General features: G+C 46.4%; 1 protein-coding gene across 1 annotated transcript in view; it reads right to left on the bottom strand.

The window, feature by feature from the left end:
* EXOC4 (exocyst complex component 4) overlaps positions 1-26,767 on the bottom strand; it is a 676,926-nt gene that overhangs the window by 120,458 nt on the left and 529,701 nt on the right. The window contains exons 12-13 of the mRNA XM_028525527.2: positions 17,517-17,653; positions 6,432-6,587 (exon numbers count right to left, since the gene is read on the bottom strand). Of these exons, the coding sequence (XP_028381328.1) occupies positions 6,432-6,587; positions 17,517-17,653 (293 nt within the window). The remainder of the gene's footprint in view (positions 1-6,431; positions 6,588-17,516; positions 17,654-26,767) is intronic.

Here is a 26,767-nt window from a genome sequence, read left to right as displayed (position 1 = left end):
CAGAAACATGGACAATCTTATGGGGCATCCTGTCCAGCAAAATAAACCAGATACTGTGGTTACATTTATTAAAAGTGGAGGGCAGTCCAAACTAGACCATGGTGATAAAAGAACAGTGGTTACCTGGAGGGCAGGCCTTCTGGGGTGCTGGAAAAGTTCTCTATGTTGATCTGGGGGGTGGTTACATGGGTGTAATCACACATCATAATTCACTGAGTTATACAGTGAGACTACACTTTACTTCATGTATATTATAATTCACCAACAATTTAAAAAATGTGTATTATTTGTTTTTCCTTATCTTTTAAAAAATCCCCACCTGAGGATATGCTTATTGATTTTAGAGAGAGAAGGAAGGGGGGAGCAAGAGAGGGAGAGGGGGACGGGGAGAGAGAGAGAGAGAGAGAGAGAAAGAGAGAGAACGGTTGCCTCCCATACGTGCCCCGACCGGGGGGTGGAACCAGAGACCTTTTTGGCGCACAAGACTATGCTCCAATCAACCGAGCCACCCTGCCAGGGCTGTTTTTTCTTGAAATTTAAGAACCAAAGTGGTACAATTAAGTGGGCAAGACAAGAGTAAAGAAAGGCAGGAACTTAATTCTCGCTCTCCTGAACCAGAAGCACAAAGGTAGCATATGAAGGTTCATCGCTTTAGATCAGCATGGTCTTTTCTCTGGGATAGGGCTAGAAACTCTTCTCTTCAAGTGTAAGCTATGGAAGAGACCTAATAAAACTGAAAATCTCTTTGCAAGCACAGAATACAGTTAAGGCATGACATGAAAATAAGAATGATAAAAGAAAGATGCTGATTTAAAGTAATGTAAAAAACATTGAGGGGAAAAAACCAATTCATCCTCCAGAAGCTGCACGCAACACAACTATTAAGGCTGGGATATAATTAAATGAGTATTGCTAATGAGAAGGAGCGGAAGTGTGCTCATCCAGATGCCACACAGCTCTGACAGCAGGACAGTGTGGCGGTGACAGCAGGAAGGAGCCCAGCTGTGGGGCCCGGCCTCGGTCCTAAGGTCCGTTTCATTATTCTCACGTGAGGCTCTCATGCACCGATGCCTCAATCACTCGACCTCTGGACAGAAAAAAAGTTACAGGGTTGCTCTCTGCTACTATTGCCATGATGATGTGATCTAAATTAAGGGGGTGTGTAGAGAACAGGGATAAAAAATAAAAATTTAGGAGTTTATAATTTGTTTTAGATGTCAGGGAAATATATATTCAGCACTGCAAAGGATTTAAAGAAAAACATCTCTGTGACTTTGGTATAAACCAGGATTTCTAAATAGGAAACAAAATGTTCTATCCATTAAATAAATAACAAATTAGGCTTATTATAAGACTAAAAGTCTGTATATTAAAAGACACCATGAAGAGAGTAAAAATATAACTTGTAAAGTAGGAGAAGATGACATCCATCTATGTATGTATGTATGTATGTATGTATCTATGGATCTGTCATAAAAAAAGGTATATCCAGCTAAAGGATCCCTACATCCCTGACCAGGTGGCTCAGCTGAGTGGAGTGCCATCATGCACACCAACAAGGCTGTGGGTTCGACCCCCCCGTCAGGGCACTTTCCTAGGTTGTGGATCTGATCCCATCAGGACTTGAATGGGAGGTACCTGATTGATGTTTCTCTCTCACATTGATGTTTCTCTCTCTCTCCCTTCTCATCTTTCTAAAATCAATAAGCATATTCTTGGGTGAGGATAAAAATAAAAGGACTCCTACAAATCAGTAGAGAAATTACAGACAACCTAATTAAAAATGAGTAATAGATTTGAACAAATACATTGTAAGATATTCAAATGGCCAGTAAATAAATAAAAATACATTATAAGATATTCAAATGGCCAGTAAATAAATAAAAATACATTAAAAGGTGTAAAATAAAAATACATTAAATTAAAAGGTGCTCAACTTCCTTAATCATGAGAGAAATGCATGTTAAATCAACAAGAGATATCTCTATAAACCTACTATATGACTACAATTAAAAAGATGGAAAACATCACATATAGATGAGCTGTGGATCAAATATAGGTCGCTCATACACTACTATGAGAACTCTTGCCACCACTCTGGAAAGCTGTTTGGCAGTGTGTACTAAAATTAACATATGCATAGCCTATGAACCAGCAATCCTACTTATATAACATAACCACAGAAATGTTTACATATGGTTACCAAAAGACACAGAGAATACTCATTTCAGCACTATACAAAAATAGTTCCAAACTAGAAACTACCCAGGTGCCCATAAGCTGTAGAATGAATGAATAAATACATATACATACGTATACAAACAAATAATAAAACATAAAAAAATGTGGTGTATTCACACAATGGCATACAATATAGTCTATAGAGTAATAGGAGCTTATACATAACAATATTGATGAATCTCACCAATATAACATGGAACAAATGGAGCCAGTCATGAGAGAATGCATAACTGCACGATTCCTTTTATGTGGAATCCAAAACCAGAGTGCAGTAATCTATGTGTTTAGGGCTTAGATACTGGAGAGGCAAGTAGTGACCGGAAGGAAACATAAAAAGGTTCCTTGGCAGTATTATTCTGTTTCTTGATCTAGATACTGGTTACATGATAAAAAGTATGAAAATTTACCGAGTTGTGTCTTTGATAAATGCACATATGTACTAGATATTCAATAAAAAGTAAACTACAGGTAATGTGAGCGAAGAGGTGGAAATTCTGCAAATGCCAGCAATCAAAAACACTCTAACAGAAATGAGGAATGCCTTTGGTTCATCAATAGTCTGGATGTAACCAAGGAAAGAATTAGTGAGCTTGAAGAATTGTCAATAGAAACTTTAAATATGAAATCCAAAGAGAAAAAAAAAAGAGTGAAGAGACAGAGCAAAATATCCAAGAACTGTGAAAACTTACAAAAGGTGTAATGTGAATACCAGAAGGAGAAGGAAGAAAAAAACCTATAATTGGTACCAAGACAACAATGATTGAGAATTTCCCCAAACCAATGATATCATCTGTAGATCTGGGAAGCTCAGAGAACACCGAACATGAAAAATGCCAAAAAATATACATCTAGGCATATATTATTTGAATGGCACAAAATCAAAACAAGCAAACAAAAAAACCTTGAAAGAAGCCACAGGAAAAAATCACCTTAACTAAAGAAGAACAAGAATAAAAATTACATTGGACTTCTCTTCAAAAACTATGGAAGTAAGACTGAAGTGAAATATTTAAGGTATTAAAAGAAAAGAATCACCAATCTAGAAATTATTCTTTAAAAGTGAGGGACAAATAAAGCCTTTCTCTAACAAACAAAAATCAAAAGCATCTGTCACCAGCAGACATGCCTCATAAGAAACGTTAAAAGAAATTCCTCAGGGAAAAGGACAATGATATTGGTCAGGAATGTGGACCTATATTAAGAAAGAGCATGACAGAAGAAAAAAATAAGGGAAAATTCTCTGACTGTTAACTGATCAACAGGTAACAGTTTGTTCAAAATAGTAATGATACTGTATGCAGCGATGAGAGCTTATGGACAAATGCAATGAATGAGCAACGTCACAGGGAATGGGGGGAGGAGCTGGGAAGACCGTCCTAAGGCACGGGCACTCCCCAGGACGTGGTATAGTGGTATTTGAAAGTGGACTTGGATTAGTCTAAAGGTGGCGCAGGACCACCACTGACATATACAAAGAATTCTTAAAACTCAAAAGCAATAAAACATACAAGCTGATTAAAAAGGGCCAGAAGATCTGAACAGATATCTCACCTAAAACACACACACACACACACACACACACACACACACACAGATATAATATAGGCATATGCAAAGATGCTCACATATGTCATTATGAAAACCAAAATTAAAGAGGCAGCACGGCACGCCCACTAGAATGGACCAAGTCCAGAACACTGACGACACCAGATGCTTTCGAGGAGGTGCAGCAACAAAAACTCCGTCACTGCAAGTGGGAACGCACCACGGTGCCGCCGCTTTGAAGACACTGTGGCAGTTGCTTGCAAAACTAAACATACTCTTACCGTACGACCCTAGCGACTGTGTTCCTTGGTATTTACCCAGGTGCATGGAAACTCAGACCCACACAAAAACCTGCACGTGAATGTTCATAGCAACTTTATCAATAGGAGAACGGATAAACGAACTATGGTGCATCTATACAATGAAACATTATTGAGAAACTTAAAAAAAAAGCGGTCAAGTCACCAAAAGCCACGGAGGAAACTTGAGTGCACACTGCAAAGCAAAAGAAGACAATCTGAAGAGGCTACATACTGCATGATCCCAATTACATAACACTCTGGAAAGACGAAACTATGCAGATAGTAAAAAAATAACAGTAACAATCAGTGACTGCCAGGGGTTCAGGGAGAGGAAGGGAGGGAAGACTAGGAGAAACACAGAGGAATTTGAGGGCAGTGAAAGTATTGTTTTGACTGACACTGTAATGGTGGATAAGATTCTTATACCTTTGTCGAAACCCCTGGAGTGTACAACAAAAAGAGTGGACCCCAATGTGAACTACAGATTTCAGTCAATAATCACCGCTTATCAACTCTAACACCCAAACCACACTAATGTTAAAAACAGGAAATCCAGGAGTGGGTGAGGGGATATATGGGAAATGTGTGGTTTTAGATAATTTTTTTAATAAACCTAAAATTGCTTCTCCCAAAATAAAGTCTATTAATTGGAAAAGTAAACTATAATATATAGTTTTTTTATATCAAAGTAACTAGTTGACAAGTTTCTCTGGGAAAATATGAATAACGAGCAAGAAAAATATAGGTAGGAAGGCTTTAGGTTAAATTACTGGTGAATTTTTGAGTATCACAATTTAAGAAAGTTTTAAATGGCACCATAGCAAATTTCCATAATGAAATGTTGGTAGAAGCCCGGCAGGGTCGCTCAGTTGGACAGAGCTCCATTGCTGACACGCCAAGGTTGTGGGTTTGATCCCGGTCGGGGCACATACGAGAACCAACCAATGATGCACAAAGAAGCGGAACAACAAATCAGTGTCCCTCTGTCTGTCTGTGCCTCTCCCCACTCCACCTCCCTCCCTCCCTCCCTCTCTCTCTAAAATCATTTAAGAGAAAAGAAATGTTGGTAAAGTATGGCATATACAGATGGTTCACTGCGGGAGCAACCCAGAGTCATTGATACTTGCAGCCTACGTCCTGAGAAAGAGGAGAGCCCACAGCAGTTTGACGGTAAACTGAAAGTAAGGTATTGGCCATTACTTCTTTATTCCCTTTCTGGTCTTTGCTTCTTTAAACTGCTTTTATCTTATTTTATTTTATTTGTACTATTTATTTATTTACTTGGATAGGCAAAAAACAGTGAGAATAAGCTTGATTTTAATGTGACGATGAACTACCCCCATTTATTCCCCCCTCTACAAAGCAGGGCAATGCGTCACTGCGGCGAGCCAGGCATGTGAAAATGCGCAGCATCACCGAATTGGTCCCTAAGTAAATAATTTATACTGCACACAGGTAAAACACTGAGTGATAAAGCTCAAAGAGAGACCTTATTTTTGTCAAAACAAGCATAAAACAGTCAGAGGTAATACAAAAAATATGAACAGACATGGAAGCACGTTTGTTTTTCTGGGGAGTTCAACTGATGGGTCTGTGAACGGAAGGACACACTAAGGACAACCGCAACGCACTCTGTATGGGCACGAACTTAATTCTTATTAATCGTCACATCTCCAAGGCACGGTACATAACAAGGTCAGACCGCTTTGCTGAATGAGTGAGTGAATGAATGAACAAATTGTATTTGTCCCCTAGGAGGGGAGAATCGACCAACTGATCCAACTACAAATTGAAAGAGATCACACACACACACACACACACACACACACGTATGTAATATATACATATATACGTATACATCTCCTCCCCTGAGGACTTTTTCTCATTACTTTTAGAGAGAGAGGAAGGGGGACAGAATTAAAGAGAGAGAAACACAGATGTGAAAGAGAAGCATCAATCGATTGCCTTCTCATATGCACCCTGACTGGGGACTGAACCTGCAACCTGGGTATGTGCCCTGACCAGGAATTGAACTGGCGAACTTTTGGTCTATGGGACGATGATCCAACCGTCTGAGCCACACCGGCCAGAGCTGAAAGGAATTTTACCTGAGTCTAGCTTGCTCCAAACTTGATTCCTATCATTTTCTGCCTTCTAAAGTTTTGAGCAAAATGCACACTTGCAGGGAAATGAGGTACCCTAGGACGAAAACAGACTTCACCAAGTCCAGTCAATTGCTACTTGACACCTATAATTGGCCAAAATTTTCACATATGAAAGAATTAGCTAAACAGATGTTTTTCCTCCTCATGTTTAGTACAACTTAGAAGATAAACTTTTTACCTTATTAGGTCTTCTTCATCTTCTCTTTTTGGCCTGAGCTGTTTGGGTTGAGCCATATTCATCCAGTTTGGCAGAGATTTCAGGAGTCTGCTGATATCATCGTCTTTTGCCCATGATGCACTGATGACAAGCTTTTCTTCCGACTGGACAATGCCCCTAAACACAACCGGCAGAACAGAGACGCGTCAGCACGTTGCTTCACCTCTGGTCGGCGCTCTTCATCTACGTCCGCTACCCAGAGAAGACACCTTGCCCCTCCCTCTTGTTAGCATGACCCATTAGCTGGGTTGGGGGCAGTGACACACAACAGGCCACATTACTGGGACAATCATTTCAAGATTTCATTCTTGGATTCTTCATTGCTGAGTAATCATGAAAGCTAACAAAAGCATGTGCTGGGTTTTGGAGGGATCTTTCAAGAAAGATATTAAACAAATAAGGTGGAGTAACTATATAAAAGAATGCTATTACTAAATGCAATATAAACAGTACCTGAAGGGTGACGGAGCATTACAATGGGTTGTCCTTTGACTTCTTGGTTTGAATGACCAATTCATTCTACTTGAAGTTACTTGTTGAACTATGGACACCCGGTATTCAAAGCAAAGCTGCCATCGCAGAGGAACCCTCTGGCCCTGATGTCAGGCAGAGAGTCTTTGAGGACTGCTCTCTGCAGTGCCTGGGACCAGTGACCTAGAGCGGACAGGCTCCAAGTCCGCTGAGAGGGCCCGTGGGTCAGCCACGACCCCTTGGTCTGACCAGAAAGTACCCGTGCAGGCACCTGAAATGTTCGATTCCAACGGGATTAAAAAGCTGCTCTTTCTAGTCACCATTTCTGTCCCTCTAGCCAATTTGAATGTTCTAAAAATCTTCATCAGCAATTCTAGGTGACAGAAGTGACAGTTATTTACAAGGGAATGCTAATGAGCTGGCTCCCCCCTGAAACTGAGGAGGCCCCACCACAGGCGGGACTGACTCGGGGACGGGGGTTATACAGGAAGGAGTTCCACAGCTCTACGGCACTGTGTATGTGCGCTGCATGTGCGTGCACGTGCGACAAAAGCTCCCTTCCCCAGGAGGAGGTTTAACGTTTGTGGACAGGAGGTTGAAGCTTAAAACCTTGACTCAGGACAACCTGACTCGGGGTAACCTGTCTCATGTTGTAGGAGGCAGTACTGCCCAGTTCTCTGAAAATGCGCTAGAGTCATAACAACCATTATTGATTCCTAGATTTCTTCTCACTATGAGCCCAAGTTTTCTAACAGTAACTGCAGTTGGTGACAGGAAAACAGACTCTCAAATTACTCACACTTGTACCTTTGATTCCCTTTATCCCTTGTTATTTTCCTGCATCATTCTGAAGTACTTAGCAACCAGTCCCACCATCTAACTTTTACACCGTTACACTTGGGGCGCTGGGTGCGGTGGTGCGGAATGGCACCCCCTCGAGTTTGCGATGAACAGTGCTGGTGGACCCTCCATGCTCTCCGCCTGCTTTTTACCTATCTCTGACCAGCTTCCTCTCCCATGTCCCTCAATGGCTGTTACTAAAATCTTTGCCCTTCATTTATCTCCCCATTGCTTACCCCCCTCATTCCTATGTGACAGAGAAAGGAGGGGACCCTATTACTTTCAAACATTCCATCTTCGACCCCCCCACAGAAGTAGGTTTGAATCTGTTTCATCCTCAGTCCCTTCCAGTAACCTCTCCACCTAGGCTTTTGGGGATCATTTCTCCCCCTGATTATCCCCTTATTTTCCTTTATATAATAGTCTCCCCGTAGCCATGGGTTAGCTTTCCATGGTTCCAGTTACCTGCAGTCAACAGCGGTCTGAAAACATTAAATGGAAATGCCAGAAATAAATAATTCATAAGTTTAAAAACCACACGCTGTTCTGAGTGGCATGATGTGACTCGTCCCTCTGCCCAGCGTCCCCGCACTGCAGACACTCCCACCCACTGGTCACCGAGAGCTGTCTCCATCGTCAGATCCACTGTCTGGGTTTCACCGTGCTTGTGCACAATGACCCTGGTTTTACTTAATAAGTGCCCTAAAGTGCAAGAGAAGAGATGTTGGCAATTCAGATATGCCAGAGAGAAACCATTAAGTACTTCCTCTAAGTGAAAAGGAAGTTCTCAACTTAGTAATGAAAGGGAAAAAATTATATGCTAAGGTTGCTAAGATCTGCAGGAAGAAGGACTCTTCTACTTGTGAAATGGCAAACAAAGAAAAAAAGAAATTTATGCCAGTTTTGCTGTCACACCTCAAACTGTAACAGGTACGGCCACAGTATGTGACAGGTGCTTAGTTAAGGTGGAAGAGACATGAAATTTGCGGGAGGCAGGCGTGAACAGAAAGCGTGTTCTGACTGACAGTGCACTGTGCCAGAAAGCATTGATCCTGTAGGAATACTTCCATGAGGGGTCCCCTGAAATGAGTGACACCAGGTCATTACTGCCAGTGACAACCGTTCCACAGACTCAGGAGTAGGTTTGGGCTATACTGTCCTGTTGTGTCGTTACTCGTTGTTGTTAATCTCTTACTGTGCCAAATTTACAAATGAAACTTCATCGTAGGTACACGTGTGCAGGAAGAAACAGCGCATTCTGGTTCTGGGTCGGGTACTACCCACGGCGTCAGGCATCCACTGCGGGCCTTAAAGCGTGTATCCTGCAGACACCAGAGGACGACTACATCTCTCTGTATTCTCCACCCCTGGGGTGGCTTTCTCAAAAAACGAATGAATGAGTGAATGGACCTCTCCTGTGACGCAGCATGTCTCTCTGGTGATGCTCCTCCGCTTCCCTCACAGACGCGGTCATCAGACACGCCGCCTGCACTGACTGAGCGGCTCTGCTCGCCCACCTCCGACTTTTTTCAAAGTTTTGAATTCCGTGATCCTTCAGACCTTTTGCTAAAACTAACCTCGGACACTGTAAACAAATGAAAGTTTTCCAGCACCTTTTAGCCTGTCAAAGGAAACACTGAGATACATATTAAACAGAAGATAAAAGTCAATATATTTTGGTCTGAATGGCTACTGCTTGAGTTAATTAAAGCATTTAGTTTTTTTTCTTTTTAATTCAGGAAACCTCTCTCCAGGACGTGCGCTATGATTGAACCCACCCACGGCTTTTTGAAAATTTTTCAATTGACATTTCATTGTCATGTTTTCTATTTAGCTCTTTTACAGATCTGCCTGAGAATGTCCTGTTCTTGTATATGGATTCCATTCCTTCGCCTCTTTGAACATTTAAAAACAGCAGTTGTCGAGCTCCCTCCCCAGGCTCTCTGTTTTGTGGTGGTTCTGTGGGTGTCAGATGTCCTGCTTGGTGCATTGTCCTTCCCTTCTCATGACAGTAAGTTTTCACACGCGGTCTGCTCTGTTGTTCTTTATTTTTCAAAGATTTTATTTATTTTTAGGGAGGGAAAGGGAGGGAGAAAGACGGGGAGAGAAACATCAACGTGTGGTTGTCTCTTGGGGCCCCCTCACCAGGGACCTGGCCTGCAACCCAGGCATGTGCCCTGACTGGGAATTGAACCAGTGATGCTTTGGTTCGCAGGCCCACTGTTCTTTTGTTCTGCAAGCCCCACTCATCAATAATTACTGTGGCTCTTCCCTTAGGACAGCTGAGTCCTCTCTTTTGTGCCTCATCACCCTTATGCTGGAGGTTTTGTATCTTGACTGCACATTGGGATAATTTGGGGAGCTTTTAAGAAAAACCAGAAGCCCAGGTCACACCCAAGACCAAATAAATAAGACTCTCAGAGGGCAGGACCCCGGCATCAGAATTTTTAAAAGCTCCCTTCCACGGGATTCCAGTGTGAAGTCAAGGATAAGAACCACTTCCTTACCCATGGCCTCTGCTCTCACCGGTCCTACTATACACTTCTTTCCAGTCTGGGATCCCACCCTGAATGGTGAGCGCTCTGAGGACGCAGTTGCTATCTTCCTAGTGTTTGTGCCCGCAGTGCCCAGCACAACCCCTGGTACTGGGCGAGTCTGTGAGAACTGGGCTGGAGATGGAAACAGGCCCTCTTCAGCCTTAGGAGTCTCGGTAACACGTTCAACTAAAACCGGCCGAGTGGTTTCCTTTACTTCTTCTCTGCACTGAATCACTTAGGTGAACTGCCAAGCCATTTGGCATTTTGGCCAAATTACAGATCTTTCCGCCAGGCTCTCACCATACCTCTCAGGATTCAATAAAAACCAGAACAAAGAACACAGGTGTGCCCCCACCCTCTGGAAAAAATCTGACATGAAAAAGTGCAGACTCACAACACACACGCGCCAAGGAGCGCTGGCTGCCAAGCCTTCCCTTCTACGCTTATTGCTGGGCGGCCGTGGGTGGAGCGTCCCCTCGTCTCCCTTTCTCTGTGAAGGACCCGCTGACTACCTCAGCCTTCCGCAATCTCTCCCTTTGGAAAACAATGGAACGGAAACCCTCCTTCTGTAGCCTCACCCGGACTTCACCATTAGAACCCGGCTTGTATGATGGGTGGGGCAGACTGCGGCCTGTCAGCCACATCTGCCCGTCTGCTGACTTTGTGGGTCCCGTGAGCTATAGGAAGTGTTTCCAATCAAAAGAATGTTTTGTGACATGTGGAGATTATATACAATTTAAATCTCAGAGTCTGTTTCTAGAAAGGACTTTGGATGGGTGGCTCAATGCCTCTTCTACCCACACACCGCAGGTCGGATTCTGCTTTGCAGAGTGAGAAGCCCACAGTTAGGAGCTAACTCAGTTGTCCAGCCTCCAGATCTCGGGGCCCACCCATCCGGGCCCATGTCCGCCGAGGGTGCAGTAAACAGTTTGGGTCCACAGGTGTGAAGTGGCAGTGCACATTCTGGGAACCCAGACTTTTTCATTTTAGCACCAGCTGGAATGAAAAATGTTAGCTTAGTGGGATACTTTGTTAGAGGCACTCACATTATTTACTTATGTATTTTTTACAAGACTGGATCAATTCAATAATTCAAGTACTATATTACTGCCTTCACTAATATTCATTGATCCATTCTTATTTAAAAAATGTAACCCAAATTAACTAACATGCTACCTATACAGTGCCCTCAGCAATAAATTATTAATTCCTATTGGCGTGGACATCCATTCCAAATGCAATTCCTAATATTCCAATCTGAAATACTGGCATTGATTAGCAACACGCAATTACCCTAAAGGAAATTTTTCATTCAAATGGCAAGTTTCTATCCTGACCAACTGCATTTACTCATTTATAATTTTGTGCTCAGCCAGACTGTGTGGGCTAAAAAACTCCAGGACATATCCAAGTAGCCTCAAAAAAGGGGAGCTACATCTCCCACAATTATTCCACAAGAGCAGTAGGGTTAATTACCACTACCAGCACCATAATCTACTAATGAATTCACAGCTCGGTGCGCCACAGACAGAGCCATCTGTGTAGCTGTCTGTACCTGTTCCCAGGAGGAGGAGGAAAACAGGTCTACCTCTTGGAACAGGTGATAAGGCGGCCACGAGGAGGGTCCGCCCTGTAGACACAGCTGAGTAAATTTCGTTCAGAAAACATCTGGTGGTGCTGACTGCGTCTGATGAGCGCTGCTTCCTCTCTGGAACAGTTGGGACGGGCGAGTGTGCCTGGTCCCTGGACACAGCTGGGGTGCCGAGTCTTTCATTAGGCAAACAACCAGGGGCAGGCGGGGCTAATTGGGTTCAACTGTTTGGTGACAGCCGGGGCACGATGTTTGCTTTCCCAGCCTGAATCTCGCGGACGCTTCAAAAACTAGGAGCTAAGCTAGACCCCGGACAAGGTCGGTCCGAATGAGGCTGCCGGGACTGATTTTCGGCTGTGAACAATTGCACCCATAGCAGGCCGAAGTGCAATGCGGTGTCCAGCAACACCATAACAACGACAAGGGGAGATGCAAAAATAAGTTAGTACGATGCTGCAGATTAAAACAAAACAACACACAAAATGCAAAGTCACAATCAGAATATCCCTTAAGGTAAGAGGGAACAGACTAAACAGGAGAAGAGCAGGGAAACATGAGGTTACTTTCATATCACACTCAGTCCTGGCTGGAGAGCTTTATGATGGCGTGTTCCACCCAATAATCCACCTTAGGAAGCACCTGACAACTCTGGAGATGGCAAACTGGAGGACAACTTGTGTGGGGCTTGGGGAGGGTTTCCCTGGCATGTGCCTGTGGTCCTTTGCAGTTCAAAGTTAGTTTGTTGGCCCAGTGAGGCTCTCACTCCTGCAGGACCCTAGCCTGTGGCCCCACCGGGAAGTTGAAGGGCTTTCCCAGCCATCATAGCCCCCGGTGTCCAGTCTGCACTATTAGCACAGTGCGGCCCCCATCGTCTTCAGATGCCGCTTGACCACGGAGGAGGCCGTCCTCTCCTTTGCTGAACATGGGAAGCTTTCCCAGCTCCCCTTTCTTCATGCTCCTTCCCAACCATGCCGCCCACTCCAGTTCATTCTGGCTTCTGGACCTTCTCCCCAGCCATCACGATGGACGTGCAGCCCCACTGCCTACTCATCCCAGGGAGTGTGTCAGCAATGGCCTCGCTCATTCAACAAATGTACCGAGGGCCCACAGCGTGTCCAGCCCTGCGCCAGACTGGGTTCCGCCCTCAGCTACTGCAAGTCTGTCCCCGTGTCACCCTTTCCCCATGCTCCGGCATGAGTTCTTGGTCCTCTAGGGAGAAGTGGAGAAAGGCAGGCCCTGAGGATGAACTTTCTTCTAACGGAACATGCTTGTGTCTTATATCCACTGAGCCTCTTAGGTTAGAAGATGTTTTAATTGGATTCTCTACCAGGCCCAACACGATGCAGAAAGGCCTCCTGCTCCCCAAAACAGAATGATTAATGAACTGATGCTAAGCTGGAACAGACGGAAACTTCAGAAAACTGTGACTTCCAATTTTTAAATGGCTGTTTGGGACAGAAGTGGCTGACTGCACCTGGGGACAAAGGGCAGCCCAAGGAGAGACGCTGAGCTTGGATGCCGCAGGCTGGTGGGCTGCTGCCTAACTGCTGCTGCAGCCGCTGGGAGCTCACAGCTGCGTTTTCCTTTAAGGCCCGAGGGGTGTGACTGACTAAGGAAAAGGCCTCTAGTCCTGGCTCCCCATTAGGAAACCTCCCTTCATCCCAAGCCCATAACAGGGCATCTTTATGTACGTACCACGGCCTTTCCCTCCAGAGTCAGGGGCGCACGGAGAGGGGTGCCGGTGCTGCCCTCCCCCGGCCTCTCGGCTCCCAGGGGAGGCTCGGCTCTCCTGGCAAACGGGGAACACGAGCGGCTCTCGGCAGAGGGCATTGCAAGCTTATGGATGGGATGGTCTCTGCGAAAGCTGTCTGTCTGCTGTGCGAGGCTCGGACGGCGATGTTCCCTGCTCCCTTCCTCCTTCCCCAGTGTTGTACCATTTCGGATCATTTGAATTGGATATGGCTTGCTATTTAAGTCAGTCATTTGCTGGCAGCCAAACTAGAACATTTCCTGTTTTTCCTCTCACTGTAATCAGGATTTGGCTGTCCAAATTAGGACTGCCCTAATTACTCCCCAGCAGGTGCCAATGTGGGGGAGGGCAAGAAGCGGGAGGAGAGGAAGTAAGGACACTTGGCGTCTTCAGGCTCGTACAAAAGGAAAGAGTCTCCTGCCAGCGTGAACACCCGATTCAGTGAGAGACCACAGGCACCGTGGGCTGTACGTGCCGTGGGCACACTGTTGTAGATTTCTACACGGGCGTCCGACCCGCGGCCCGGGGCGCTGCGAATGCGGCCCAACACACAACTGTAAATTAACTTAGAACATTATGAGATTTTTTGTGTGTAACTACATGTCACAACGTATATAACATGTGGCCCAGAGACACCAAAATGTCGGACACCCCAGCAGGACAACCATATCAATGCTTTTCTATTTATTCCCCTCAAAGCTGCACAGGATTCTGTTTCCCGGCCCTGAGAGAAGGCACCCTGGGCCTGCCCCTCAGCACCGGTGGTGCATCACTGCGGATGCCACCCTGCAGACGGAACGGCCTCAGAGTGGGCACGTTCCAGGGGACTGGGCCAAGGGGGATACCAACGTGGCATGCTGGGCTCTGCGGGGAGGGGATCGACACACTCTTGATGAGAACCAACAGCGATGCGCATGGTCCCAGCACAGCGTTATGCCGGAGATACAGCTGCACCGTCTGGACAAAAGGGTGAAACATAAATGACGGAGAAATAGCTCAGTTCCTATAAGGAGGACAGACCACGGTGAACACCACCATTCATGTTCCTGCCTTGAGCCAGCCAGTCGACGTGCTCCTGAGCTCCCGCCCTGCTCGCCAGCCAGAACGCTATTTCCTGCTATTCGCCCCATACGCCCCATAATTTTCAACAGCGTTTTTTAAGTATAAATATACACTTTTCTCCTATTTCAAATAACACACAAAACAAAACAAAAAGCCCTGTTCATATAAGAAGGTAAATTATAGATATTGGGTAAGTTTAGAATTATAGGCACAATTCTAGAACAGAACACAAAGAAGGTTTGTGACCGATTAGGGCGTGGTCCTCCCCAGGAGCCGGGGAAGCTGTACGTGAGTAAGTCACGTGGCTTTGCCCCCTCCCTACTAACCGGGTAAGTCATTGACCTGAATGAAGAAACGGTCAGTTTGGCTCCGGGTCAAGAGACCTTGTTTCCAAGGGCAATTTGTAAGCTGTCCAAGATGAGAGTCCTTAACGCAGGTTTGGCAGGACAGAGAGCAGAGGGTCCTAAAAGTGAAGGGAAGACAGGGTTTCTGAACAGAGACCTAGTGCTGTCCACTGCTGGCTTGTGACAGCCCGTGTTGGGGAGACGGGAGGGACAGGTAGCTGCCTTAAGAGGATTAGGCCTGGGAGGTCACCATCAAGAAATCTATGTCTCTTATAGGGTGCATGATAATATATGGGAGGTGCGGTCATGAAGGGTGGTAACGGTGATCTTTGTCATCGTTGGCTTTGCCATCAAAATAGCAGCTAAGCATCTTGGAGGGAGCTTACTTTTTTGCTGATGACAGTTTTAAGAGGCTGACATTTTCAAGACCACCCTATGAAGGAAGAACTGTCACCTTTTGCAGATGAGAAAATAAGGCACAGAGTGGCTGAGTAAGGGTTCAAGGTCATATAACTAAAAACGGGGAATGCTAGTATTCAAATTTAGGCTCCAGAGCCGGCTCTGAGCTACGGCCTGGGCTGAGAGTTAGAACACACATGGACTCCGGAAGTGCGGACTAACGTATGGATGTCAATCCCAAAGAAAGTCTTGAGAGACACGCCCCCAAACTGCTGATTTAGCCCTGACCTGCCGAACATTTTAACAAATGATATAAAGAAACTAAAAGATGGCTTATAAAATCAAGAATGACAGGAAATTTGAAGGAATAGCTAAGATTTTCTGATGACATATGAGAACTCAAAAATATCTCAATAGACTAAAATGATGAGCTAAAAGTAACATTAAATTCAATGGGTACACGTGAGATCTTGAATTTGAGGTTAAAAAAGCCCCTACAAGTACAGCATGAAAAAGACAAGGCTAATTTCAACTGTTTCTTCTCACAGCTGTTCTTTATTAACCCCTCCAGCCAACCAGTGGCCGTGCCCTGCAAATGCACCGCCTTCATGTCCCCGGATCTGTCCCCACCGGCCATCTCCCTGCCTCTCCTCTCATTCAGTGACCTGCTACCTGGGTCTTCTACCTGCACACACCTGCCTGTCCAATCCAGCTTATATGAAGCTCAGAAAAAACGCCCTACTACACAGGTCTGCACCTGGCACTCCCCGCTTCTCACCTTCATTGGCTCCCCGCTACCTGATTCAGGCCAAGTTCCTGGAGCCTGGCGTTCCCATCCTCCACAATGGGGGCTCAGCCTGCCTTTCCCAAACCCCAAATTCATCACACGTTCTTTCTTTTCCCACTCTTCCCTACTTCCTTGACCTCGCTCTGCTTCCTTTCTTCCCACAGCTCCTTAAGCCTAAATCCTGTCTGAATCCCGCCTCCTTCACAAGGCCTACTTCACATCCTTCGCCAGGCCTCTCTGGTCCTCCTCAGGTAAGGTCTTCCTCCTGCAGCATCTTGCCATGTTTTCTGCCATAAATGAATGCGGTGGATATGTCCTAATGCTGTATATGTCCTATTCCTCTGCCCCCCATTTCCCTTTCTGTCCTCTACCAAGAATGGGAGCTCACGCAGGTGCAGCCTGCGGCTGACTGACGTCTCCACCCCGACACGCTCGCTCACTCACACGGTGTCGGGGGCCTGGACAGCGCTTGGTCAATATCCGACACGTGCAACGTGCAAGGACAGACGGAACAAGCCGCGCTGTGCACAGATGTACTTCACCTACCTACGCTTAATTATCATATAAATTTATTATTTTATTATACATTCTTGTCTCCCCTCATTGCTGCAGGTCTTGTCAACCAGACTATAATTTGTTCCGATTATTAGCTCTTTATGAGAAGTGCTATGATCTTTTCCAGAAGCTCAAAGAGATTTTTGAACCCAGGGTAAAGAAATTAGAGGAAAAAACCACAGGTTTTCAAGTTCATAACAATGGTTTTTCATTTCCACTGATGCTAAAAACAGTGTAACTGTCTTTTCATGACAGCGGGAAGGCTACAGATCAAACATTAAGAGGAATACATTTGTAAGAAGTAAAAATAAATCATACTATAGATTATTAAGAGTTCCTGGGAGTTTGAAATTGCTTTACTTTAAAGATCTTTAGAATCATGCAAGGGACTGACCAAGTTCTGGAATTTCCTCAAGGAAGAGGAACCTTAGGACTCTCGGCCTTCGTGACAATCACAGCTGACACCTCAACAAAGCCACCGCTGGCGGCCCCACGTGGCTCTGTCCCTCTGTCCCTTTCATCCCCTTGGTGGGGATGGCTACAGGAGCCTCCAGGAGACTACCCATGGGGCACGTGTTCTCATCAGGCCCCTTGACAAACCAACGACAGTCCTTTCCCTATTAGGGGAAAGTCAGGCCCCGTGGCAACCTCGCCAAGCAGAATAACGGTCCGGCTCTAAAGTGCCGTCTCAGGCCCCAGAGCAGCCCTACCTGTAGGCGGCAGCACAGGTGTCCTTGTACTCCTGCAGCTTCACGCACACCATGCTGAGGAACTGGTCCGAGTACGCGCTGAGGTCGTGCATCAGGTTCAGGAGGTCTTGCACCGTCTTCTCCACGATGATGGTGCTCTGGAGAGGGACACGGAGGGAGCTCATGAGGTTTTCTATTTGCTCTTTGTATGCACTAACATGTGGCACAAGGAAGGACAACTGAGATAATGTGATCATTCAAGACACTGGAGCTTTCCTGAAGGGATGTGACATTTAGAAATGCTGGTTAAAAATGACAACACAAGAAATATGCTACGCAGAGCAGTCCTCCCAGGTATCTGAGAAAGTGTCTTCTGTGGAGGGACAGGGGGGTTCAAATCGGCTTCATGGAGTTCTGGCCATTCACTGGCATCTCAGTGGCTTTGCAGAAAGTGCATACATATTCAGCTGGGGCCTCACTCGCTACCTCTGGGGCTCTGCTTTGAGAGGAGGGACCCATGCCAGGCACTGCAAGGAAAAAGCCTTCCATGATTCACTTTAAAGGTTTCAAAACCATCAACCCATCAGGAAAGAAGAGGCTGATTCTATTCTCACAGCCTGTAGAATGTGTGTGCGCACACAGCACGTGCTACCTCGCTGCAGACGAAACGCTTCTGACGATCACGAACATTTTTTGGGTCCCTAGAAGTACAAGGTGCCGTACTGGGGCTCCACAGGCTTTATCGCATTCAATCCTCTGCGCACGCCTACCTATGTGGTGTCCCGTAATCATCTCTAGTCTGAAGATGAGGAAACAGACTTAGGAAAAGGGAGTCTCTTTTACCTCCACCATTCTGCCTCCCTCCCTGCTGGGGCTTGGTTCTGTCTGTAGCCCCGCCCTTTCCTCACGAGGTCCTGGTAGTTCCCATGTTGGTGCCCCTGCGGGAGGAGTGCCCACACGGACTCAGGCATACTCAGAACTGAATTTAGAGAAGCTCCCGAAGGAAAAGTATGCCCGTCTCACAGCTACAGATGGGGGGTGCTCTGCAGAAGTCAGTGTGACGTCTAAAGAGAGGCACTCTGAGCAAATTCTCAGTCTTGAAGAGAAGGCTGAGTGGTTTATCAAACCATTCGAGTTCATGCCTCCTTCAAAAGGAGCAGAATGACGTCGGGATAAATATTAATCACATGCTTAGCAGTTTGGAATCCTCTGGTCGATAAATGACTTGTTAAACACGTATTTATTCAGATAGAACTGCCTAAGCTATGGTAGACCTGGCCATAAAGTACACAAGGAAAAAATGTTCCCGATCTGACAGTGACCATGAGAGAACCAAAGGCATTTTATTATGCTTCAGTGCAGACTAGGGTGCAGGGTTTTGGTTACTGTTTTCCTCCCGAAAATGAAAGGAAGGGACAAAAGTGTACAGCGTTTCTGTAAACAATGGAGAATCCGCATGAGTTGCGTGTTTACAGGGGTGTGTTTATTCAAGATTATTTCATTGTGCAGGTTCTTTATCTTCTTTCCCTGTCTTGCCCCCACCCCACTGCCCCAAAGTGAAAGAGTCAGAAGGTGAAAAGGAAGAAACAGTTATATTTGTTACGGCAAACCAAATTACCGTCTCTACAGAATCCCCGCAAGTTTGGCTTCCTTCTCCGTATTGATTTTAAGATTAAAACACTGCAGCTTCACCCTGGTCCATAATCCCGTTTCTCTGCATCTGTGTGTGAGTGACAGGAATTGATTCTGCTTAGCTGCATGTCCCCATGCTGCTAAGAAGAATCTAAAAGCCTCATCCGGATTCAGAACATAGGCTCTGCTACAACATGTGGACAGAAATTAATAAAGGAGAATGGAGTTCAGCCTTCCTAACAAAGCCCCTGTAAAATCCAAACCGCTGCGGGGAAGACGGGTGTGGGGAGACGGCTGAGATGATTGCGAGACACGGCCTGGCTCTATTTCCACTTATGTGATTGCTAATCAACTCTGGGGCAGGTTTGGGTAACCTCTTCCTTTCTTATGACTCAATTTACTCTTCAAATAACCGAGGATAATTTGATGACTCCTCTAACCCATTGGCCCCTGTCTCCCACGTATTCAGGCGGTGCACTGGTGCTTCTACACGAGCACATCAGCACCATGTAATTAGTTGTTCCAGGTCATGCCAGGTGGGCTTGGGCTTCCCGGTCAGATCATCAATTTCTCAAAAGCACGGCCGGCAAGTCTTCTTGTCCTTCTGTCCATCTTCCATCCTCCTCCTCTGCCACCTGTTTATAACATCTCAGGGTCTTCGGGACAGTACTCCCACTAAAAGAAACTAGTAACGTTGATGTGCATCAGTAAAGCTCTCTGAGTGTCGTCTGTGGGCGGGATGCCAGGCAGACATCTCTGCAGTCAGAAGTCTCTTGGGGTGGAGTCCGAGTGGTCTGCATTTACCCCAGTTCTTCCGGATGACCAGCACTGGGTGGACGGCGGTCGGAGCCGAGGCAGAGACTGCAAGCCCGGAGGAGTATCCCCTGGAGATACAGGTTTGGGGTGAACAGGAAGCACCCGCAGGAAATGATGAGAATGCCACGGTTTAATCTGAATGGTCGTGCTCAACAAAGGGCCTTTGTGATGCTACATGATTACATACAATTTCCCAGCTCTCCGGCTGGTTTACCTTGTCATGGTCGCACTCTGGATAATCAATCACCGCATTCTCTTCGAGGAAAATGACACTGGTTTGCCAAATGATGGGTATTTTCACAAGGGAAAAAAGTTCCCATTTTTCAAGCATCTATAACAATTTCCAAATCAGTGGTTCTGACAGGTAAATGTTGAAAGTATTCAATTTCTAAAAAGGTCAGCTCTGTTTTCATTTACATGATCTCTTTGGCATCGCAAATGCTTCATTGATTAATTTGGGGACTTGCCAATGTTGAAATACTTCCAATAAGTAAAACCCTGATTTTTATGCATTATAATTTCTATTAAACCTATCATAAATGATTGATATTTGCTCAGAAACAACTCAATTCTCATTTCTTGCAACTTATTACTCGGTAATGAAGCCTGGGCATGACATGAAAAATGAGGAGACGAGAAAGAAAAATCCTCGAGTAGTTGATGCTGCGAACAACAAACAGCTGGAGCTTCTTGCAGGAAGGAAGCGTCGGCCCCAGACACGAGGAGGGCATGGGGGCAGCGCGCCCCTTCCGCTCTGTCAGACACCGAATGACCAAATGAATGAGGATGATTGCGTCTTTGAAGCCTGGCCCGTTTTTTTTTCCAAAATGGGGCTCTGCAGCATTTTGGATACTAATAGTGGTATTATAGAAAATTTGTTCCGAGTTCAAATAATTGGACAAATGCTGAGTTAAAGAACACGGAAGTGGTTCCTTCCCTGGAGGACCAGAAACTTCCCACACGCCAATGTCACTGTCGCTGTGAACCTGAAGGAGGGGACTGTGGTGTTGAAACTTCCCCTAACAATCTAAGGAGAGGAGCATTTTTCATAGAGTGCCTTTCCACATCTACTGGAACAGTGCTTTGGAAACGGCTCTCCCCAGTTCTCTGGTCACCCTGCTGAGGACACGAGCCTGAGTGACAGGCTTGAGGACATGCCAGGAGTCCTGGTAGGACAGGGTGAGAACCCAGGTCTCGTCCTTCTCAGTCCACGCCCTTCCTACTCACCTGGCTTGTTAAGCCCTGGCTCCTCCTGCCTGCCTGCCGCTCTCCCTTCTCTCCAGCTCCCCTGCGCAGGCCCCCGTGCTCCAAACACACAAAGCTCCTAGTCATTCCTTGACGGCGCCAGGCCACTTCCCGGCTCTGTGCCTTTGGGCTTCCCAACGCCTACACCTGGCATGCCCTTCCTAGCTCCTGCCTCTCATCCTTGCAGAGGCAGCTCTAGTGCTACCTGCTCTGATTTAAATGTGCTCTGCTGCGCTGCCACAGTGCCCTGGGCAAAATTTTAGCTCAAGCCCCAAGCGGGGTGTGGCAACCACTGGTTCACATACTCGACTCTCTGCTGCTGGAGCAGAAGGTCCTTTGATCAGTGCCTACACCACTGTGTCTCTACAAAATAACTCGCCAGGTACCTGGCACAGTGCGGGTGCTCAGTTAAGTGTTTGTCGGGTGAATCAATGCCGGTGCACAGCACGTTGATAGCAGGGTAAAAACACAGGTCTAAGGTAAAATTATAAAACCAAACAGGAGGTTAAGACCCTGACTTGGTAAGGTGGAATCAGACCACAGCCTCTGCGTTACTACTTTACTGCGTCTTAACTCCCATGTTGCAAAGACTGAATGTGTATTGTGACTACAAGTCTTAGATTTTTTTCTACCACAACATGCTGAATTTCACCGGACTGTTTAATTTTCTATCATCCCAGTCGTTTTATATGCACAATAAAACGTGCTCATTTTAAAGTTTTAAGACATATAAATAAATTTACAATTGAGGAAAAAAGACAACGAAAGTTTGCACCGTGCAGACTCTGGATTTGTGCAGTTTTGGCCCCTGGAGTGGGGATGGTTGATCAGAGACGCTGCAAAAAGCCTAGGGTTCCCGGAAACTGCTGTAGGGAGAATTTGAAAGAAAGCATAAATAAATCGTCTATTGCTTCAAACACACCCCGCCACCATCAGCACCACGCAGCAGCAAGTGGGGAGGGAGGCGGCTGCCTGAATGTCTGATGGTGACAATAATGTTTCTTTACTGGAACATATTCAACTATAGTTCAATAAAACTTGTCATACTATATTGTCCTTCCAATTACTATCGCCTCCAGGCTGTGGCTGGCTGTAAACAATAATAACCCCCGTTTACGGTGGCGATCACTTTGTAGACACACAAATATCAAATTATAATGTCGTATACCCAACAATTACATGTTATAGACCAATTTCACCTTGATTAGAAAAGTAATAACTAGCAAGGACTAATGGCAACAGCCAAAAGCAAATCTGCTTTTTGATTTTTAATCTATATTTTGATTTGTGTGACACTGAGAATTTCTGAATGTGTTTGCTTTTTTTAAGGAGCCAGCTGGGCCAAGGCTCCGCATCCGGGCGCTGGTGCCTGGGGACCGGCACGGCCCCTCTCCTCCGAATCACCCTCCACCTCACAGGCCGAGGTGTCCGAGCAGGCTGTGTCTCCCACAGAAACGAGTGCTCACGTCCAGCCAAGACGCGGACACAGTGCTCCCAGCAGTGTTATCTGTAATAGTCAAAAGCAATAATGAATGCGGTCCTCATATCCGTCAGCGCCGAAGGGGTAAATAAACTGTGGCATAATCATACACTGGAGTGTGGCACAGAAACGAAAACGGATGAACGACTGCTACCCGTGACGACATGGATGCGCCTCACAGACCGTGTGCCGAGTGAACATGCGGCCAGAAAGGATGGAGCCCAACTGTACGGCTTCGTTATCGTGGTTCCAGAGAAAGGCAGGAGGAACCTCTGGCGACAGAAGTCAGAACACTGGCTCCCCTAGGAGGGGTGAGCTCTGACTGGGAAGGAGAGAATCCCCCAGGTGCTGAAAATACCTTGCTTCAGTAGCTGCTGCAGGAGTAAAAACGTAAAAATTCTTTGCACTTAAGACTTGTGCACTTCACAGTATGTAAGTTTAATATCAAAAGAAAGCATTTAAAGCTATGTCTGATCCTCCCCCTCACCACTTACAGCTCTTTAACGATGCACCAGGCCCACGTTCTTCAGAACACCCATCTGGTCCTGCACGACGGGCCTCTGTCCGCCTCCCAGCCCCTCGCCTCCCACCACCCTCCCCACCTTGCCTCTCGAAGGCCTGGTGACATGGGGCTTCTTCACCCCCAGTTCAGGGCCTGCACTCGCCTGCCAAGTTCTGTCTCTTGTCTCACTTTCCTAGAGTGTTTTTTCTTATCTCTCAGGTCTCAACTAAAAACTCCTTTCTGTAGGAAGACTCCCCCTAAGCCCAGTAAGGTTCTCCTGTTAGAAACACCTAAGACCTCTCTCTCCTCCTTCCCTTTGGCTCTCTTCCCCCTTTGCTAGCGGAGGGAGGGAGACTGGTCGGGAGGACAGCGGCTGGGTGGCTCCACGTGCGCATGTTTAATCTCAGTTTTGAACGACGTATGTCCCACTGCATCACAAATTGGCACCCCTTCAAAAATGTGTCTGAGAAAACCACCTGTGAGCGTGTAAGTATTCCACGTAGTGGTTTTCACTTATAGCGTGCATATAAAACGTGAAGACGGAGCTGTGCTGTTGGCAATGCTACTACAGACCACTGGATAAAGTGTGTTCGGAAGGATCAGAGGTTAGTTGGGCAAAGAGCAGGGAGCTTAACTAACTGATTAATACACATTCATTAAACGAGTATTTTCTCTGTGCTGAATACTAGGCCAACTGCAGGAAATACAGAGCCAGATGAGACAAGATGTGAGTAGGAGGTGACAAACAAGTTCACAAGCAGGGACAATGCAGTGTCACAGGCGCCACCCCAGGCATCTGTGTATTATACGTACACTGTACAGGAGAGGCCCACGGGAGGTGGGGGCAGTGGTGAGAAAGAGGAAGTTGTAATCGAGCTGAGCCCTGAAAGGTAAATAGCAACCTGGGGATTGAGAAGATGGGACAAAAGCACTTCAGGGAGTGAAGCGGCATGAAGACGACATGGCGTGGGACTCAGGGAATCTCACGTGGCTCCTCACGTCTGGGGGAGGGCGCACGCGTGTGCGGAGATCAGGAGGGCGGGCTGAGGGGGGCAGGCAGGAGCTAGGTCCTGGCGGGCCTGTTAGAACACGCACCTGCCAGTACCTAAATATTGTGAATGTCCCTCTCTTCCCCTTCTCCAACAAGAAAACACAAAAATCAATCCAATCGATGTCACTAATCACCAGATGATCCACTCCAAGTGAAGGAAGATACGTAATTTCAAAAGGTCCCACTGTTCAGGAAGACAAACATACTCATACGAGCCACAGGAAAATACCTTCTGAAGTGCTGTTCGGCAGGAAGAGTCAGGAGACTCTTCAAGACTCCTAAAGAGCCAGGAAGAATTTATAAATAGGCTTAAGCAAAGAAAACATGAGGTCAACATTTTGGGCAATTAGACAAACTGTAGCCCTTTAGAATTCACATAAATGATTATAAAACTTACTTGTCTATTAAAAACTTGGAAATGCATGGGAAGCAAATTACTAATACTATATTTTTTTAACATTTTAGGTAGAGGATCATTTCTGGTTGAATAAAATCTGTGCCTAACCGACCTGATAAGCACAGCTGGTGCATTAGGTGGCTTACTGGGGAGTTCGTGAGTTCCTATCCCACACAGAACACGATCGCAGGAAAGGAGGAGAAGTGCAGAGCAGCTGTGCACAATGAGGCGATGAGATCCCAGGGGGACTCTTTGTTTCCCTAACTGTTAGGTAATTAGAGAAGCATTTGTCGACTTAACACACTTCAGTTCAACGGAACTCTACATCCAGGTTACCAGTTCCCTTGATGTGTAACATGACCGGAGAGTGGAGATGGATGGATGAACGGGTGCGCACCGGCACTTGCGTGCACACGCACACGCACACATCACACATCACATTTCCAAAGACCTGAAGGTGGCCAGTCAGCAGAACACACAGTGCCACCGCACAAAGGCAGAGGAACAATACCACCTGCTGCTGCTTTTGGAACAGGAGTAAAAAGGTGTGGGAGCCTGAACAGGGTGCTTGGAGGGTGGGTGAGGTTTGGCCACATGGAGAGGAAGAGGCCAGGTAACTTATGGAAGAGAAAAGGTGTATGCAAAGGCTGGGAGTAGGGGCAGGTCGAACAGGGGGCTGGAGGCGGGGTTCCTGCTCAGGAACTGGAGGACGAAGGGTGGCCTGGCCTCGGGGAGCAGCCCACAGAGGGCCTGCAGGACAGGCGGAGGGCTTCCCCCTGCAGGCGGGCAGGAGCAGGGCAGGGTATCAGCTGGTGCAGCTCAGAATCCCAATTCTAGAGCTGGAACTAACCCTTGCCATCCAATGTAATTCTTTGGTTAAAAGAGAAACAACTAACACAAATATCAAAGGGCCTGTCAAAGATACAGAGCTAGCTTGTGATACTTCAGAATCTAGAATCCAGGTCTAAAAATATCTAGATCCAGCTCCTTCTGGCCAGAGCTGATGATTAGAGCATCGTACAGAATGAATTATTGTAGGTGAACATATTTATTAAAAAATATGAAAAAAATCAATGCAGAGAGAAAGCCAGAGAAACTCATTTATTACCACTCAAGGTGACTATTAAATCAAGTCCTTCTTTGAGAATTAATAAATAAAGACAATGAATTACGCACCTATTGACTTTCCAGTAGGATCTGTGCTTTGGGATTACTGCAGAGTGAAAGCTCTCCTTTAAGGAAGAACACCCGCTAAGACATGGAGGACGAACGACAGAACCGGAAAACCATTCTGGAGCCCCAAACAGAACAACTGATTCAGGTAAAGACTACCCCTCGGTACTAAAACAGAGAGGTGACAGCTGACAGGAAAGTGAACAGGTCTGTAGGGGCAACGTCACAGCAACAGGCTCCTGCCGGGTCACAGGAGGAAAGCCGTGACGCACTGCGCGGGGCTCAGATGGCCCCGCCCCCTCCCGGTCAAGCTCCGCATCACTGCTGCGAGGAGCCAGCTCGTACAGGTCCGCAGAGCGATGGCATGTGATGTGCAACGCCATCCATGACGTCATACATCCACACACAGCGAAGCACCTTATAACCAAATTGCTGAAAACCAGTGGTAAGTAGGAAAACCTTAAAAGCAGCAAGAATTAGAAAAAGAGAGATTTGAGAGGAAGAAAGGAGAACTCGGGCCTTTCGAGGCCCATTTCTGCGCACTCTGCACCACCCCACGCTGCGCCCCCTCCTGGGACACCGGTGGCAGAGGAAGGCGGGTGTTACCCAGCTGAGGTCAGGGTGACTGGAGAGGCGAGAGTTCAAGGCAAGCAGGTTGCCTGAGGCCCCAACAGCAGTGCCGGGTGGCTCGCACAGTAGTAGTGGCAGGAGGGAGAGAGGATCCCACCGAAAAAAGAGCGGGGTCACAGGAGAAAAAATATCAAGGAAACAAAGTATGATGAAAGCTATGGAAAAAAAGTTTCAAGGAAAAGGCTAGGTTCAAGAAACCGGCCCCTCGCAGAGTCCCCCGCTGTGGAGAGCAGAGCTCCCACGGAGGATGTGCTCCTGGAATCCTGTTTCTCGGCTGTGTACTCCTAAATACGGTCTTTCTGTTCAGAGGGCCCAATGTTCTCCCAGGCTTTACGGTCTACTGTGT

This window comes from Phyllostomus discolor, chromosome 10 (assembly GCF_004126475.2).
Source record: "Phyllostomus discolor isolate MPI-MPIP mPhyDis1 chromosome 10, mPhyDis1.pri.v3, whole genome shotgun sequence".
In the NCBI taxonomy this organism is placed as follows: domain Eukaryota; kingdom Metazoa; phylum Chordata; class Mammalia; order Chiroptera; family Phyllostomidae; genus Phyllostomus; species Phyllostomus discolor.
Note: the sequence above shows the minus strand (reverse complement) of the source record. Positions and strands in the feature narration are given on the sequence as shown.